Source organism: Anomaloglossus baeobatrachus, chromosome 7 (assembly GCF_048569485.1).
Source record: "Anomaloglossus baeobatrachus isolate aAnoBae1 chromosome 7, aAnoBae1.hap1, whole genome shotgun sequence".
NCBI classification, from domain to species: Eukaryota; Metazoa; Chordata; class Amphibia; order Anura; family Aromobatidae; genus Anomaloglossus; species Anomaloglossus baeobatrachus.
In genome coordinates this window covers 141,885,223-141,905,048 of record NC_134359.1, presented here as the reverse complement: position 1 = coordinate 141,905,048, position 19,826 = coordinate 141,885,223, and the positions used below count along the sequence as shown (strand labels likewise).

The window sequence follows — 19,826 nt, the reverse complement described above, 5'->3', positions numbered from 1 at the left end:
CCGGACAGTACCGCAAGCTGCGGTACCTCTGGAAGAGAGTGATTGGAAGAGTGGGATGCTTGTATAAAACTTATCAACATACAGGTGATAACCTTTATCAAGCAGTGGGTGGATCAAATCCCACACAATTTTCCCACTCACCCCCAGAGTAGGTGGGCATTCTGGGGGTTGGATCTGCATGTCCTTCCCTTCGTAAACTCTAAAGTTGTGAGTGTACCCTGAGGTACTCTTACGCAACCTATAGAGTTTAATGCCGTACCTTGCCCTTTTACTGGGCAGGTACTGGCGAAACTTCAGTCTCCCCTTGCAGTGTATGAGGGATTCATCCACACAAATTTCCCTCTGGGGAACGCACACTTCAGCAGACTTACTTCTGAAGTGTTCGATGACCGGACGAATTTTGAACAGTCTGTCAAAATTCGGGTCATCGCGGGGAAGACAATCCAAATTGTCCCTAAAATGTAAAAATTTGTGCATGGCCTCAAAACGCTTATGGGTCATAACCATGCCAAATACTGGAGTGTTGTATAAAATATTAACACTCCAATATTAGCGAAGTTGTGGCTTCTTCACCAGCCCCATGTGAAGAGTGAGACTCCAATACTTAAACATTTCTACTGAATCCGTCGGGGTCCAGCACGAAAATGCTGAGTCAGCATTTTGGGCCAAAAATCATTGGGCATTGAGATTCGTTTGCACCACCATGAGACTGACGAACTCTTCAGAGAAATAGACTTTGAAAAAGTCTATTGCTCTAAGGTTGGTAGTATCAAACTGGATTCCTGATTGGGGACGAAACTCAGGAATCTGTGGTGCAAAGTTTTCAGCGACTGGGGTCCATACCCGGTCACTAGTGCTAGGTTGGGGGTTCCTAGCACTAGTGCTGGGGGTCACTCACGCTCTGCTCCAAGTCTTCTCTCCTGGGCTCTGGCTCTTCTCCCCTGGGCCCCGGCTCTTCTCCCCTGGGCCCCGGCTCTTCTCCCCTGGACCGTGACCAATACCTCGTCATATTCATCTTCACGGTGGTCCTTCGTCACTGGAGGAGGAAGCGGTTTGGGAGGAACAGAAGAATGTGGGGTCATCTCCCTCGCTATCAGGCTTGGAGGCAACAAAGGCATATGCCTCCTCATCTGAATACTGTCTCTGGGATTGTGAGGATCGGGACATTGCATGTGTGGTGTGTGTACAAAAACTTTATTTAGTGTTTGTGTGTGTGAAAAAAAAATACTTTATTTAGTGTATGTGTGTGTGTGTGTTTGTGTCTTTGTCGAACAAGGGAAATCTAGAAGGAAAGAGAAAATAAAAAAAAATATTTGTTTGGCGAAATAAAAAAACGGACGTCAGTAAAAAAAAAAGGAATAAAAAAAATATGAGCGCCTGCCACTAAGACCAGTGCCGGACCAGTGATGTGCTGGATAATGCGATGCGAGAGGGCGTGGCGGCGGATGTAGGAGCGGCAGATGAGAAAGGGTGCAGCGGATGGAGGATGGGAAATGGCGCAGCGGATGGAAGAGCGGCGGAGGATGGGGGGGTGGGAGGTGAGATTGGGGATAGCTACCTTACAGGATGGATCTAGGCAGCAGGATCACAGCAGACAGAGGAGGCAGCAGATGAAGGAGGCAACAGATTGAGGAGGGTGAGAGGGGGCAGTAGATGACGAGGATGGGAGAGAGCAGGCAGCAGATCAAGGAGGAGGGCAGAGTCTGATGGGAGGGAGCAATGGCACATGGAGGAGGGGAGGCAGCACATGGAGGGGGGGGCGGAAGGGGGGAGGCAGCACATGGAGGGGGGGAGGCAGCATATGGAGGGAGGGAGGCAGCATATGGAGGGAGGGAGGCAACACATGGAGGGGGGGAGGCAACACATGGAGAAGGGGAGGTGCAGTGGCGGATGGAGAAGGGGCAGCCGATGGAGGAGGCGGCGGCCAATCGGGTGCGGTGGCATATGGAGAAGGGACAGCCGATGGTGGAGGGAGGCCGCCGATCAAGTGCAGTGGCGGATGGAGAAGGGGCAGCCGATGAAGGAGGCGGCGGCTGATCAGGTGCAGTGGCGGATGGAGAAGGGGCAGCCAATGGAGGAGGCGGCGGCCGATTGGGTGCAGCGGCGGATGGAGAAGGGGCAGCCGATGGAGGAGACGGCGGCCGATCAGGTGCAGTGGCGGATGGAGAAAGGGCAGCCATTCGGGGGCAGCGGCGGCTGAAGAAGGTGGGTGCGACTGAAAGGGGGCGGTGGCAGCGAGGACAGCAGCGTGGCAGGCGGTGGGGACAGCGGCGTGGCAGGCGGTGGCAGAGGGGACAGCGGCGTGGCGGGTGGTGTCAGAGGGGGCGGGCTGTGGGGACAGCAGCAGGTGGTGGCAGCGGCGGGGCGGGCGGGGGCAGTGGTGGATCGGATGCAGCAGTGGATCGGGGGGCTATAACTTACCGATGGGCACCTGCAGCGACCGCTTTCCTCAGCTTTCACGGACGGAGTGAAGGGAAAAGGAGCGGTCACCTACAGGTCACCGGCACCAGATCCACGGTGATTGGAGAGATCAGTCACAAGACCGGTCTCTCCAATCAGAGCTGGGGGCGGGTGAAAAAAAGTTCACCCATCTCCAGCCAGTCATCAGTGCTATAGCTGCACTGATTATAGCTGGATTTCAATGTTTCAACCATTTTTATTGGCTGAAACATTACAGTGATTGTAATTGGCTGAGCGGCATTAATCAGCCAATCACAGCCTCTGTAGGTTCGGGGAGGAGACACCACCCCTTCTGAGGTCAGGCAGAGGTCCCCTCCTTCCCGAATCTTCTATTTGATTACACCGATCACACTCACCGGGGCTCCGGGGCCGCGACTTCACCATGAAGTACTGGGTACGTCATGGGTCGTTAAGCACCATGTCACCATGACGTGCCCAGTATGTCATGGGTCATTAAGGGGTTAAAGGGAGGAGTGCTGTCACAAGGATATTTTTGCATGCATCACCAACTGTCATGATGGCGTCATGATGGCATCAGTATCTGTGGAAACTATAGATACTGGCACTCTTCCTGATAATTTCTCTGAGGTCTGTGATCAGCACATTGAGACACAGGCGTCGACCCACAGGCTTTGGCAGGCTATCAAGATTTATGTTCTGCTTGTTAGTCTCTTTGATCATATGCTGTGCAAAAACCAATCACGTTTGTTTCCCTACAATATATGCTGGCTGGACTATTTTATGAAATCCAACTATAGTTTATCTTAGCTTGTCTGGTGAGGTGTTGTGATCCAGAGTTACTGGTAATTGTGCATTACTGTGATGTTAACCCTTGCTGACTTTTTGTTTTTACCTTCCTGCTCTTGCTTTTATCTTTAGTCCCTTAATGTTTGTTCCTGAGCGTTTGCAATGTGTCTGAGTTTTGGTTTTCCCCTATCTATCTTAATCTGTGTTACCATCAAACTCCTGCCCCTTCCTTTATAGGGTGAGGGTAGCAAATTAGATCTGGTCATGAGAATAGCCAGGCATGGGGCTAAGGCATCTCGACCATTAGAGGTAACCCTTAGGATAGGGATAGACCATGGTCCCCTATGGTGAAGAACAGCATAGGAGCCCCGTGTCCATTGATTTCCTGCAATCACATCATCACATCTCTAGAATCCGCCCCTTTCTCACAATGGAAATGACAAAAACCCTCACCGTGGCCCTGATCCACTCTCGCCTTGACTACTGTAACTCTCTACTAATTGGTCTCCCCCTAACTAGACTCTCCCCTCTACAGTCCATCCTTAATGCAGCAGCCAGGGTCACCTATCTGGCTAACCGCTACTTGGATGCCTCTGCTCTGTGCCAGTCATTGCGCTGGCTGCCCATATATCACAGGATCCAATTCAAACTGCTTGTTCTCACTCACAAAGCTCTCCACTGTGCAGCACCCCCCTACATCTCCACCCTCCTCTCTGTCTATCATCCCACCCGTTCTCTACGCTCTGCAAATGACTTTTGACTAACATCCACACTAATTCCAACCTCCCACTCCCGAATCCAAGACTTCTTCCGAGCTGCACCAAACCTCTGGAACGCTCTACCCCAAGACGTTAGGACAAATCACAACTTAATCAGCTTCAGACGCTCCCTAAAAATGCATCTTTTTAGGGCAGCCTATCACACTCCCTAGCCAAACTAATTTCACCTAATCCCTCTACAACTTCTCAGAACATAACCCCACGTCAAACTCCATGGCACACAAATGCATCTCAAGGCTCTGGCCAACTGGTCCAGGAAGCCATTATCTATCCCCCATGAGATGGCTGGATTGTCATTGTAAATAAGCACTTGTACCTTGCCCCTCCCCCACCTCATTGTAGATTGTAAGCTCTCACGAGCAGGGTTGCCATTTTTCCCTTTAAATATTGTATCTTCTATAATTGTTACTTGTTTGTATATGTTTATGTATATGATATGTATATATATATATATGTATATGAGACTCCTGACTTGTAAAGCGCTGCGGAATATGTTGGCGCTATAGAAATAAAGATTATTATTATTATCACATGTATTTACCTGGATTCACCATCTTATCTTTCTTAAACATCAGTACCATGTCAGCCATCCTCCAATCCTAAAGGCTCTAACCCTGTTACAAGAGACTCTAAGAAGATCAGATGCAGCAATCCATCAATTACAGAGCTCAATTTCCTCAATATCTGTGGATAAATGCCATTCAGAAATACTTGCTACTTTGTGTTGGTAAATCACATAAAATCCCAATAAAATTAATTTAAGTTTGTGGGTGTAATGTTAAAAAAAACAAGGAAAAGTTTAAGAGGTATGAATATTATTTTTAAGACAGTGTAAATTCTTTTCTCACAAATCCCTAGTCTCACAAATGCTGAGAAAAAAAGAAAAATGAACAGCTGAAGATAACTACATCATATCTTCTGTTTAGTTTATAATCCTACGTAGAGCTTTATGAAGAGGGAAAAGGTTTTTGAATGCTTTCATATATCCTTCACATATCCTGCAGCCAAAGTAAAACTTCAGGTTCAGTGAAAGGGAGGACAATGATATATTAAGCAATTAAATATATTTATTTTTCTTGAAGGGTAATACTGATTTATAAAATAAATAAATCAAATGGAATGAAACCGGTTTAAATGCCGCACTAGAAACCACAGATGCTGTAGATAAAAAGATTTTCTTTATTTCATAATTCTACGCGTTTCAAAGACATCTCCGCCTCCTTCTTCAGGAACCAAAATCATAATACAAATATGGCCAACAGAACCTATATATAGGGAAACAGGTAGCCATGCATGCATTCAGAAAGTGAACAGCCCATATGACTCAGAGCCGATGACTCAGAGCCACATGGAGAAGGGGAAAAAAAAACCCCACACGCAATGAATCATCAAGAATGAACAGAAAGAAATCCTCTGTGAGAAAACATAAATATTTCCAAGGAGAACAATAAATAAACCAGTGAATTAAAAGATGAAAAAACATAAAAACAATTTTTGTGTGTTATTTAATAAAAAGAAATTGTATAGAAAAATAGGGGGGGGGCAAGAAAAAATGAATGAAAAAACACAGTACAGATGGTGTGCGAACCCAGAAAGTGTAAGTAATGGCACTGCTGCCAGAACCCCTGTGCTATATGGAAGTTCGATTTACCATGAATTTCTACTCAGAGACAAGTGAACAAAAATTATACGCAATTAATGTAAAAGAAAAAAAGCAAAAACGAGTGACTAATTTATTAAAGGGGAATGAATGTCTCTTTAGTGTTTTTGCATGTATAAAAAGACATGTCTAAATGTCAAAGGATTAGAAAAGTTTATTTCTTTGGGACATAAAAATTATTGTAGATATATATATCTCCTTAACGACCGCCGATACGCCTTTTAACGGCGACAAATTAGGGTACTTCTTCCGATCCGCTGCTTTTTAACGGCGGTTGGAAAAAAGGGTCTAGCGCCCCCCAGAGTCAGAAAATTTCCGGGGTCTCAGCTGCCGGGGGTAGCTGAGACCCTGGAGATCATGATTCTGGCCGTTTTTTCCGGTCCCCGCTCACCTGATAACCGGTATACACCGTATGCCGATGATCAGGTTACAGTAAATGACCGCGCCGGTAAAAAATCATTTATCTCCCATCTGGCATAAACAAACCTGTCAGATGGGAGATAAATCTCATCCCCTGGTCCTCTCCGGTCCCCCGGTGTTGCCAAAGTGTCCCCCCACCCCCCTTCCTCCCGAAAATCTAACATGGCGCCGCACATACCGGCGCGCACAGCAGCGCGCCGGCCGCATTTCCCCCTTTCCTATGGTTTCTGTCGCATGTGCTATGACACATACGACAGAAAACTGCTCCCCAGGCCCTGCAAGGTCACCCCCTATTCCCACCCCGGTGTTCCCCGGTGTCCCCCGTACCTGTCGGAGCTCCGATCCCCCATGGCCCCCTTCTCCTTCACAGTGCACGCCGGTCACACCTGCAGAGCGCGGCTGTCAGCTCAGATTCCTGTGTCTGACACAGAGACGCTGGCTGCTGCTGCTCGCACTGTGCAGCTGTGACCCGGGGAGGGTGGGTACAAATTCTTTGCACCCACTCTCCTTAAATGGAGGGTCTGCACTCCTACAAAATGGGGGATACGTTCCCTGAACGTGCCCCCCATATTCTAGAAGGTCCAGAATCGCCGCAGGACTTTCACAATGGATTACAGCAGGGACCCGATTTTTTTTTCTTTTCAAAAAATTGGCCAAAGAGGGAATGCTTTTGGGGAGTGTTTTTTCAAATAAATTTTTTTGTTGTCAATTTTTTTTTTTATTACTGTCAATTAGTTATGACTGGTATCAAATAGACGCCATGACATAACTAATTGCTGGGCTTGATGCCAGATGACATTACACATCTGGTATCAACCCCATTTATTACCCCGTTTGCCACCGCACCAGGGCAACCGGATGAGTTGGGCCGAAGCGCCAGGATTGGCGCATCTAATGGATGCGCCACTTCTGGGGCGGTTGCGGCCTGCTATTTTTAGGCTGGGAAGAGTCCAATAACCATGGCTCTTCCCACCCTGAGAATACCAGACCCCAGCTGTCAGCTTCACCTTGGCTGGTGATCTAATTTGGGGGGACCCTACGTTTGTTTTTTTTTTAAATTATTTATTTATAAAGCCCTCCAAATTGATCACCAGCCAAGGTGAAGCTGTCAGCTGTGGTTTGCAGGCTACATCTGTCTGCTTTACCCTAGCTGGCTATCAAAAATAGGGGGGACCCCACGTGATTTATTTTAATTCTTTTTTTCTTTTTGGGCTAAATACAAGGCTAGGCACCCTTTAGTGCCACATGAAAGGCACTAAAGGGCGCCATCTTAGAATATGCAGCGGGTGGGACGTTATATATGTTTGACATCTATCCATTCATCCATTGTAGCATTTTAGGCTATGTGCCCACAATCAGGGTTTGCAGCGTTTTGGGCGCAGAGTGTTTTCCCTGCGTCCATAACGGTGCGTTGTGCAATACAAGCACAGTGGAAGGATTTTTAGAAATCCCATGCCCACTGTGCTTCTTTTCTCCGCAGCATAAACCGACCTGTGGCGCAGCTTCCCGAGCCTCAGCATGTCAATTTATGCTGCGGAGATGAGTGTTCTCTGCAGGTAGATGGGAACTAAAGTCCACAGCAGCCTAAACCCAAATCGTGGGCATGGGCAGCTGCGTTCTCCCGTGGACAACACTCACATCTCTGCAGGAAGGCTGACACTGTGTACTAGACGCCGTGTCGCTGGATCATGGCCACATAGCTTAACAGTGAGAAATTTGTTGCTACAGCAACATTTTTGTGAAGTACCTGTGGATTCAAAATGCATACTATACTCCTGAATAAAATCCTTGAGGGGTCCAGTTTCCAAAATGGAGTCACTTGTGGGGGGTTTCTAATGTATAGGTACCCAAGAGGCCCTGCTAATGTGACATGGTGCGCACAATTTATTTCAACTTTTCCAAAATTCAAATGGTGCTCCTTCCATTCCAAGCCCTCCCATTTATCCAAACAGAGGTTTTTGGCCACATATGGGGTATCCCTGCACTCACAAGAAATTGGATAACAACCTGTGGGGTCCACGTTTTGTTGTTGCCTCTTGTTAAAGTGAGAAATGTGATGCTAAAGAAACATTTTTGTGAAAAAAATGAAAATTTTCAATATGGCAACCTAAGCTTATCAAATTCTTTGAAGTATTCGTGGATTCAAAATGCTCAAAATACACCTAGATAAAAGCCTTGAGGTGTCTTGTTTCAAGAATAAAGTCCCTTGTGGGGGACCTCCACTGTTTAGGCATCTTAGGGGCTTTCCAAATGCGACATAGCGTCCACTAATTATTCCAGCCAAATGTTCAGTCAAATGGCACTTTTTCCCTTCCAAGCCCTGCTGTGCACCCAAACAGTTGATTTACACCACACATAAGGTATCTGCATACTCAGGAGAAATTGCACAATAAATTTTATGCTGCTTTTTTTCCTTTTACTCTTGTTAAAAAAAAAAAGCTATGTGGTTGAAGTAACAATTTTGTGGTAAAAATGTATTTTTTTTATTTTCACAGCTCAACATTATAAACTTCTGTGAAACACCTGGTGGTTCAGGGTACTCACCAAACATCTAGATAAATTCCTTGAGGGGTCTATTTTCCAGAATGGGGTCACTTGTGGGGGACCTCCACTGCTTAGGTACCTCAGGGGCTCTCCTAATGCAACATTGTGTCCGCTATTGATTCCAGCCAATTTTGCAGTCAAATTGCACTCCTTCCCTTCCAAGACCTGCCGTGTGCCCAAACAGTTGATTTCCAACACATATAAGATATCACCAAACTCAGGAGAAATTGCACAATAAATTTCATGGTGATTTTTTTCCTGTTACCCTTGTGAAAAAAAAGCTACCTGGTTAAAGTAACAATTTTGTGGTAAAATTTTATTTTTTTATTTTCATGGCTCAATGTTATAAACTTCTGTGAAGCACCTGGGGGTTCAGGGTACTCACCAAACATCTAGATAAATTCCTTGAGAGGCCTAGTTTCCAATATGGGGTCACTTGTGGTGGTTTTTTGCTGTTTACGTACCTTAGGGGTCCTCCAAATGCGACATGGTGCCCGCAATCTTTTTCAGCCAAATTTCCTTTCCAAAATTCAAATATTGCTCCTTTCGTTCCAAGCCCTCCCATTTGTCCATACAAAGGTTTCAGACCACATTTGAGGTATCACCGCGCTCATAAAAAAGTGGGTAACAAACATTTGGGTCAAATTTTTGGAATTACTTCTTGAAAAAGGGAGAGAATTGATGCTAAAGCAACATTTTTGAGAAAAAAAATGACAATTTTCAATATGACAACGTAACGTTATCAAAATCTGTGAAGTACCTGTGGGTCCAAAATGCTCAGTATACCCCTAGATAGAAGCCTTAAGGGCATTTTAGGTAAAATGTTAATTTTTATTTTTTTTCATTCCACATTACTTTAGTTCCTGTGAAGCACCTGAAGGATTAATAAACTTCTTGAATGTGGTTTTGAGTACCTTGAGGGGTGCAAGTTTTAGAATGGTGTCACTTTTGGGTATTTTCTGTCACCCAGGCCTCTCAAAGTCACTTCAAATGGGATGTGGTCCCTAAAAAAATGGTTTTGTAAATTTTGTTAAAAAAATGGGAAATTGCTGATGAACTTTGAACCCTTCTAACTTCCTAACCCCACAAAATTGTGTTTCAAAAATTGCGCTGATCTAAAGTAGACAAGTGGGAAATGTTATTTATTAACTATTTTGTGTGACATAACTCTCTGGTTTATGGGCATAAAAATTAAAAGTTTGAAAATTGCAAACTTTTTAATTTTTTTGTCAAATTTCAGATTTTTTCACAAATAAAATAAAAAAATATCATTCTAAATTTATCTCTTACATGAAGCCCAATATGTCACGAAAAACAATCTCAGAATCACCGGGATCCATTGAAGTGTTCCAGAGTTATAACCTTATAAAGTGACACTGGTCAAAATTTCAAAAAATGGCCTGGGCATTAAGTACAAAACTGGCTTTGTCCTTAAGGGGATATATTTATATATATATATATATTTCACTAGATGGTGTCTTTAATAATAAGGGGTCGCTGGACTATTGATAGAAAAATTACTAGCGCAAGAAACACACTTCGCTATAGAGCGGTTCCACAAGAAGAGGAAAAAGCTGCCAAAGCGCATGCGTGGAAAAGGTGACAAGAGTTTAATAAACCCAAAGGTAATGAAAGTTCACAACCGTGGGAAAATATCTCCATACGCCTGTGCTAAGCAGGCAGAGAAAAAGGAGCAGTTCCCTGGAAAGAGGAAGAGACTGCTAAGGCGCGTGCGTGATAAAAATATATAAATACTATATATGAATATATGTATGAATTTTTGCTATCTTTCAGTATTTAGTATTTATATATTTTTATCATGCACGCGCCTTAGCAGTCTCTTTCTCTTTCCAGGGAACTGCTCCTTTTTCTCTGCCTGCTTAGAGCAGGTGTATGGAGATGTTTTCCCACGGTTGTGAACTTTCATTACCCTCGGGTCTATTAAACTCTTGTCACCTTTTTCACGCATGCGCTTTGGCAGCTTTTTCCTCTTCTTGTGGAACCGCTCTATAGCGAAGTGTGTTTCTTGCGCTAGTAATTTTTCTATCAATAGTCCAGCGACCCCTTATTATTAAAGACACCATCTAGTGAAATATATATATATATATATATATATGTATATATATAGAATATAATTTTTATGTCCCAAAGAAATAAACTTTTCTGATCCTTTGACATTTAGACATGTCTTTTTATACGTGCAAAAACACTAAAGAGACATTCATTCCCCTTTAATAAATTAGTCACTCGTTTTTGCTTTTTTTCTTTTACATTAATTGCGTATCCTTTTTGTTCACTTGTCTCTGAGTAGAAATTCATGGTAAATTGAACTTCCATATAGCACAGGGGTTCTGGCAGCAGTGCCATTTCTTATACTTTCTGGGTTCACACACCATCTGTACTGTGTTTTTTCATTCATTTTTTCTCGCCCCCCCTATTTTTCTATACAATTTCTTTTTATTAAATAACACACAAAATAGTTTTTATGTTTTTTCATCTTTTAATTCACTGGCTTATTTATTGTTCTCCTTGGAAATATTTATGTTTTCCCACAGAGGATTTCTTTCTGTTCATTCTTGATGATTTATTGTGTGTGTGTTTTTTTTCCCCCTTCTCCATGTGGCTCTGAGTCATCGGCTCTGAGTCATATGGGCTGTTCACTTTCTGAATGCATGCATGGCTACCTGTTTCCCTATATATAGGTTCTGTTGGCCATATTTGTATTATGATTTTTGTTCCTGAAGAAGGAGGCAGAGATGCCTTTGAAACGCGTAGAATTATGAAATAAAGAAAGTCTTTTTATCTACAGCATCTGTGGTTTCTAGCACGGCTTTTAAACCGGTTTCATTCCATTTGATTTATTTATTAACTGCTCCACGGCTGCTAAACCACTATAATCACACACTTTGCTATATCTCATTTTATCCCTAGTGGGGGTGATGTTGATGCAGAGTGTTGGCCCCACATGCATTTGTTTCTCTAATATGTGGTGTATAAGGGCCCTTGAGGAAGAATATTCCCCTTATTTCCGGACCGTGTTTTGGACCCTCTTCCTTCATACCCTTATGGCTTGGTTTAAATTCCTTTTAGCATTATATTGGTACTGTCCCTGTATCTGGACTCTAGAATACCCTGTCTGGTAGAAATTGGCTTTCCTAAAATAAATGAGGATTCCCTTTGGGCCTATAATGTGGTGTAGGATAAAAGTCCCTGCTTTGAGCATTTAATTTTTGGATGTGCACTACAGTTTTGACCTCTAAATAAATACAGGGTTTAATCTGGGAAACATGTTGCATAAACACTAGTCGATATAGCATATATGAGTGGATAAAACAATCATTTTTTTGCCATCTGTAGTCATTTCATGAGATACTCTGAGCAGGGATTTTGTGTGCTATATCCCTGCTCAATTAATGATGCATGATAGCAGGCGATTTAAGCGCTATATTGAGAATAGGCTCTGCATGATTGCATGAGCTGTAGTGGAATGCAAACCTGAGCTCCAGTCCCTGATCAATGATGTAATATGGGCTGGTGTGGTCGTCAGATGATTACGATCACGTGCCTGTGACGGTTCCTGCTTTGCAGTGAGGAATATGCCTTCCAGGAGACGCACGGTGAATGAGGAAGGGGCGGTGCAATTGTCACATGATCGGGACTGAGTTTCCCGGACAGGGCACCTCCTCCCCACGCTAGTGAGCACGTGCGGGACCTTTAAACATGGCGGCGCCCATAGCCACATGTGCGGCAGCGTTTGTGCATACACACGCATGGAAGAAGCACGGTGAGTGTTTGGCGGTGTCTCTTTTTATGTCCTGTTTAACCCCTTCAGCCCCCGGGCACTTTCCGTTTTTGCGTTTTTGTTTTTTGCTCCTTTTCTTCCGAGAGCCGTAACCTTTCTATTATTCCGTCAATCTTGCCATATGAGGGCTTGTTTTTTGTGGGACGAGTTGTACTTTTAAATGAAATAATAAGTTTTACCATATAGTGTACTGGAAAACGGCAAAAAAATTCCAAGTGCGGAAAAATTGCAAAAAAAGTGGGATCGTACAATAGTTTTTGGGATATTTTAATCACCGTGTTCACTATATGATAAAACTGATGTATCTATGTGATGCCTCAGGTCGGTGCGAGTTTGTAGACACCAAGCATGTATAGGTTTACTTGTATCTAAGGGGTTAAAAAAATTCACAAGTTTGTCCAATAAAAGTGGCGCACGTTTTGCGCCATTTTCCAAAACACGTAGCGTTCTTATTTTTTGGGATCTATGGCTCAGTGATGGGTTATTTTTTGCGTCTCAAGCTGACGTTTATAATGGTAGCATTTTTGCGCAGATGCTACGTTTTGATCGCCTGTTATTGCATTTTGCGTAAAACTTGCGGCAACCAAAAACCGTAATTTTGGCGTTTGGAATTTTTTGCCACTACGCCGTTTACCAATCAGATTAAATGATTTTATATTTTGATAGATCAGGCATTTCTGAACGCGGCGATACCAAATATGTGTATATTTATTTATTTTTTAACCCTTTTAATTTCAATGGGGGGAAAGGGGGGTGATTTGAACTTTTAGTTTTTTTTTTTTTTTTATTTTCTAAAACTTTTTTTTTACTTTTTTTTTTTATTTTACTAGTCCCCCTAGGGGGCTATAGCAATCAGCAATCCGATCACTGATCGCTATCTGCTGATCACAGCAATACAGCTGTAAACAGCAGATTCAGTCACTTTGGTTTTCCCTCTGCTCTCGGCCGAGGGAAAACGAAAGTGAAACATCATAGCAGCAGGCGTCATCACATGACCCTGTGCTATGATGGCAACCACCGATAGTCACGTGATAACACACGTGACTTCCGGTTGGGACGGCGGTAAGTAACAAACATGGCCGCGCGCATTTAAATCTTGCTGCCAGACTTTGGCAGCAAGAATTAAGGGGTTAATGGGCGCGGGTGGAAGCGATTCCACCCGCGGCTAGCAGGCACACATGTCAGCTGTTGAAAACAGCTGATATGTGTGCCGATCCACGCCGCCTGCTCGCGGCAGGGGGAGGGGCTTAACGGGACACGATCCTGGACGGATAGATCAGTCCAAGGTCGTGAAGGGGTTAAAGACTTTACATTATACCCTGGGTGGCTCGGTTCATTGGTAATGAGCACTATACGATATATTTCTTTATAGCCCGCTTGTGCGGTAAAACCCATGATGTTGTTGTGATGGGAGATATTGTTATGGCGATTGGTAAAGACTCCCCTGATGAGTGAAGGCAATAACGAAACGCGTCGGGAGTGACCTCATTGATCAACACATGCTGCGATGACAGGAGGAAGTATACCCTGATCTGCAGAGAGATTGTTCCATTCATCCACAAGGATTGTGATGACTACTATGAAGGAGAGAGTTGGTCATGCATAAATATCCTGGGATGGGAAACATCTGATGAATCAACCTGGGTGAGATCTTTCCTTATACATATAAAAATGACCCGTCTCAGTATGGAAATGATGTCTTAGTGGTCTGTATTGATTTGGATCTCACTGAGTTTATAAGCAATCCCGGTTTTTCCCTGTTGTTTGGGTGTTGAATTCCCTCACGGGTGAGTACGGGAGCTAAACACCACTGTGAATATAGCTATTTCACAGGGTCTGTGTATTTGTCTTATACGTGCCACGTACTGGGTCTCCCCTGTGGTGGGAACTTAGTGTGTGTGTTCTTTTATGTTCACGGTTTTATGTGACTTTGTCACTTTTAATGATTCACCATATTAAAAGTTAAGTTTTAGGAGAGTTTTTTTGTTCCATATTTTGGATTTTGTATTTCTCCTGGACCCCCTTCTGTGCTATTTGAACAACACCGGTGGTGACCTTATCTGGGATCGGCTGTGGCCCATCACGGCGATGACCGGTACTCTGCGGCGCAGCACACGAACTGGGAGTAAAACACCTGGAACCACAGACCCCTGTGTGAGACTGATTTGCCGCCACCGCCGCCCCGCGCTTCGGTACTAACGGCCCTTCCCCCGTCACCCATCGTCTTGCCTGGGGCTCCCTCCACCTGTGGGGAACTGGAATATCTGAGCTGCGGTAACATCAGCCCAGGAAGAGAGTGACATCTCGCAGCGGCGGCTAATCCCTGGCCGCGCACCACGGGTGGCGCTGCAAAGTAAACCCCCATCCCATGTTAACCCTCACCTTGCATACTCTTTGATGTAGCTGACGGGGCCACGGAGCCGGGTCAGGCCATTCCCAGCAACCCCAAATACCACTGGCCCGGTGATGAGTAGCCCTGCAGGTCCTGTGGGGCGCTACATTTTTGCGCTACGAGCAGGGTCATGAGCCCCTAACAACGGGTACTGTGCGCCTAATGGACTGTACATTCACAGACTGTGTCAAACGTTTATTGAGAACTGACACCTGCCATTAACCATCTGGCACAGGAAAATAAGGGGCATGCTATCATGGTAGGAACCCAAAAAGAGCGCGAAAGTGTGGGTGGAGCCCAGATAGACCGCGGAAGAGAGCCCCACTGCCAGAGACTTACTGAGAACAAGGATTTGTCATTAAGCTGCCCCTGTTGCGGACGCTGCAGCACCATCACTAACTCCAATGGTGCCATTTGTTATGCCATACCTTCCGAGAGCATCATGGTTGCCGCAGAACACCGGGGAGCATATAATCGGACTGACTTTACCAATGGACTGGCCTCTTGATCTGTGGTCACTTTGAAAAAACTGGACACTATAATGGAGGATGTTGCATAGTGTTCAGAACCAGGGGGGTTGGGACCAGTCCTCTAATACCACCAGCAGCGGCTAAGATAGAAGCGTGAAAGTAAACGTGTTGTAGATAGTTATTGTGCAGAATGGTTTTTTTTTCTTCCTTTCTTCTCTCTCCCTCTTTCTCTATTTTCTCTCTTTCTTTTCTACTCCATGTGTGGTCTGTGAAGTTTGAAATGTTAAAGTGATATTGCCTCCCATAAAGGGAAGAATGTTCATATTTTTTGATGCATAACAAAAATTTGCGGTGTACTAACTTTGTTTTGTTGCAGCTCGGGAGTGCTGTGATTTGCTGTGGGGGAATGTGGTGCCCCTGAGGCTCAGTCGCCACAGGGTATTGCATCTGACTTAAGGTGGAATGCTCATCTGGGTAAGAAGAGAGTAACCGCTGGTGTTTTCTAGCTTACACAACACAGTGAGTCAGCCAGTTACACAACTTAGGAAGCCAGCCTGTGAAATTCCCGGTTGCTGGGACAACCACTAGTGAGTCATCAGAAAGGTGGGGGGCTGCACTGAGGGAGTAGGAACACACAGTTTCACTTCAGAACAGTTTTTACCTCAGAACAGTTTGGAGCAGAAGAGAGAACAGCTTCAGGCAGAGAAGAGCAAAGCCTCTGGGGGGATGTTGCACGGCTCTCCCCAGAGGGGCCGATCGGGTACTGGGAAGAATGAGAGCGAAGCAGGAAACGACCGGGTGGAGCTGTGAGACAGAGGAGCAACTTGGTAACCGGAGGGTGAGCTCCAAGAGCCACATCGGGACCGGTGCCACACAGGGAGGAGATCCCTGGGGTAGAACATACTTCACGTTGGACTACCAGAATTTGCAGGGAAGGGGGATTTCATGTCTCATTGCCCACCACCAAAAGTCCCGGGGCACCAGCAGCACATAGAGACAGGAGCCACGGCCACTGTTGGGTCCATAACAATTTTCGCGCTGCCTGCGTATGGGACAGCAACTAAAGCCAAGGATACTGGGGTCCCCAAGTAGCTTCTCACCACTGGGATCCACACTACAAGTGTCGTGGGAGGGGAGGACGCCGTCGCTGCTGCGCTCTCGCTAATGCTCGGGTCCGCTCCTCGCCCGTGAGTAAAAGGGGTGGTTGGTTTGGGGGATTTAGTCCGTGACGCCACCCACGGGACGTGGTGAAGATAGGCACCACCGCTGCTGGTGACGGGGATCCCGGGAGCGATGGTAGGGAGCAGCTGGGATGTTGCTTTCCCCCTCCGTGGGTAGGGGTCGGTGGTCCCGGGGCCCGGTGATGTTATGACAGGGAGGCAGGGTTGGTGAGGTGCAGGCTAGGCCAGGGCGCCACACAAGGCGCAAGGAGGAAGGTCCAACATGCTTCACAACACCAGTGGTCACCTCTGATTCATCCGGGGCCCATCACGGCGGTGACCAGTACTCTGCGAATGCAGCACACAAACTGTGAGTAAAACACCTGGAACCTGTGTGAGACTCTGATTTGCCGGCGCCGCTGCCCCACGCTTCGGTGCCAACGGCCCTTCCCTTGTCTCCCACCGTTTTGCCTGGTGCTTGCTCCACTTGTGGGGATCTGGAATATCTGAGCTGCAGTAACATCAGCCCCGGAGGAGGGTGACGTCTTGCAGCCGCGGCTAATCCCTGGACGCGCACCACGGGTGATGCTCCAAAGAAAACCCCCATCCGCTGTTAGCCATCACCTTGCACCCTCTTTGATGTAGCCGACTGGGCCACGGAGCCGGGTAAGGCCATTCACAGCAACCCCAAATACCACTGACCCGGTGACGAGTAGCCCTACAGGTCCCGTGGGGTGCTACATATACTGCAGTGCAGGGACCGGAAGGGTCTCTGTACCACAAAACATTTCAGCTGAATGTGTGTCCTCAGATGCACACTGTAATGCCCTTAAAAGTGTCCCCATGCTGTCCTATGCCTCACTCCTAGTGGGGACCCCAGCGACTGCACATGCCGCAAAGACCTCATGGCACGTGCGGACATGCCCCTATTTTTAAAGGGCCAGTATGCCCTAACCTGGAAGTACCTCTCAGCCTATCACTAGGCATCAAGTATTTAAGGCACCCTCCTGTTAAGGGTCTATACATTGCTAGTTCTCAGGTCTCTCTGTACTGCCACTCCTTTTACTGTGCTGTGTACTGTATATTTGATTTGTATCTGGGTTCCAGTGCATTTCATTTATGCTGCTACTGCAACTTTCCATACTGACTCCTGCCGCCACAAACCATCCAGATTGGCTGAACCTACTATATAGGCCGCTGCTGCAATTATACACACTGCCCAGTGCTACGATACTGTCTGCTGCTGCAACTATCCAGTTCGGCTGCTGCTATGTCCATCCATCTTAGATGAACCTACGATATTGGCTGCTGCTGCTCTTATTACACAGCACAACAAATAAACACTTTTTGTCTGCTACTTGGCAAAAACCATGTGCGCTATACTAAATCAAATGCGCTGAATCCAAATCTGAAGTTAATTTTTTTGTAGCACGTCAGGATATTAAGTTATTCCAATTTTTGTGAAAATTAAAATAAGCAATTAATAAAGATACAGAATCGTTATGTCCCACAGTTTCACAACATGTATTATCATTTTTATTGAAAAAGAAGTATAGGTAAATAAACCAAAAAACTTAAAAATCACTTATAGTAGCTTAAGAAATCGCCTTGAACTCAGCAGAGTACTTTTAAAAGTGCTTCAGGCACTTGCTTTTGCGCTTGTGAGTGGTCCTAGTGGCCCGTTGCAAAAACCAGCAGTAATCGCCCATCATGTTGGGGTTAAAGCGACCTGGGTATCTTTTTTCCATACTAGAAATGTCCTGGTGGAATCTCTCACCATGTTCGTCACTGACATTACCCATATTTGGAGGAAAGAAGTCAAGATGTGAATGTAGGAAATGCATTTTCAATGACATTCGGGCACCATGCATTTCGTATGCTTGAAGCATATTGTCTATTAGTTCAGCATAGTTTTCTGCTCTTTCGTTTCCAAGGAAGTTTTGAACTACTAATATAATTGCATCCCATGCAGTTAGTTCAAGTGGGGTGAGTTCTTTCTTGAAGATTTCATCATGGATTAGTTGGTGGATTTCAGGACCGATAAAGATTCCTGCTTTGAGTTTGGCCTCAGTTTTCAATGCACTAAACTTTTCCTTCAGATACTTAAATCCATTCCCTTGACGATCCATTGCTACTACAAAATTTTTCATTAGTCCTAGTTTAATGTGAAGAGGTGGAAGATAAACTTTAAGTGGATCGACAAGTGATTCGTGTTGAACATTGTGCTTACCAATCTTATGTTCATCTCTATTGGGCCACCGTTTAATTTTATAATGGTTGTTGTCATCTCGACTGTTCCATAGGCACAGAAAGCACATATGCTTAGTGTAACCTAACTGCAAACCAAGGACTAGTGCAACAACTTTGAGGTCAGCACAAATGTTCCATTGATGTTCTGAATATTTAATCAATTTCAGAATGATCTGCATAGAAGCATAGGTCTCTTTCATTCCAACCGCATGTGCAATGGGGACAGATGGCTTTTCATTGCCATTGTGCAACAGAACAGCTTTCAAGCTTGCTTTACTAGAGTCTATGAACAGTCTCCATTGGTCTGGAAAATGTCTACAACCCAAGTCTAGCATAAACCCATTCACATCAGTACAGAAGCAGGCACCATTTTCCATGACATAGTATGAAGCTAACTTTTTGTGTCGATAACGAAAGTGTGATATTGATGTGCCTTCTTGTAACAAATTCCATTCCTGAAGTCTAGAGGCTAACAGTTCTGATTTCTCTTTAGACAACGACAGATCTCGTATCAGATCATCTAAATCAGATTGGTTTAGTAGGTGTGGCTTACTCTTCTGATATTCCTGATCTTCTTGGGCATGAAATTCATCATCGCTGCCATCATCTTTTTTATTAGGATCTGAGCTATCACTGTCTGTCTCAGTAGCAGCGGCTGGTGAAGGAGGAACAGGCACTGGATTCTCCGCATCGTGTGGTAATGGCTTACGAGCAGACTCACAGTCAGGGTACACAATTTGTGATTTATTCCTCTTTGAATATCCGGCAATTTTAGTCATACAGAAATAACAGTCCGAACTATGATCTTTCTGTTCACGCCAAACCATGGGCACTGCAAATGTCAATCCTTTTCTTTTCCCATTCAACCATTGCGTTAGCCCAGAGTAGCACACAGTGCAACACACATGAAGTGCCCAGTTTTTATCCTGATCTCCTACTTGACAATCAAAATAATACTTGTAAGCAACTCTTACTCTTCTGGTCAAATTCTTGCGTTGATCAAACGTAATAAATTTCCCGCAAACATAACAAAAATTGTCCGGGTCGTTAAGACATTTACGTCTATTCATTGTAATCCAGATAAATCGCACTACTAGCTTTAAAAGAAAACTTTATTGAACACTGTCCAACAGTTGTCTGTA

General features: G+C 45.0%; 1 protein-coding gene across 1 annotated transcript in view; it reads right to left on the bottom strand.

Moving 5' to 3' along the window:
- LOC142246645 (protein unc-93 homolog A-like) overlaps positions 1 to 19,511 on the bottom strand; it is a 294,000-nt gene extending 274,489 nt beyond the window's left edge. Inside the window, exon 1 of the mRNA XM_075319711.1 lies at positions 19,052 to 19,511. Within this exon, the coding sequence (XP_075175826.1) occupies positions 19,052 to 19,511 (460 nt within the window). The remainder of the gene's footprint in view (positions 1 to 19,051) is intronic.
- Between the last annotated feature and the right edge of the window lie 315 nt (positions 19,512 to 19,826).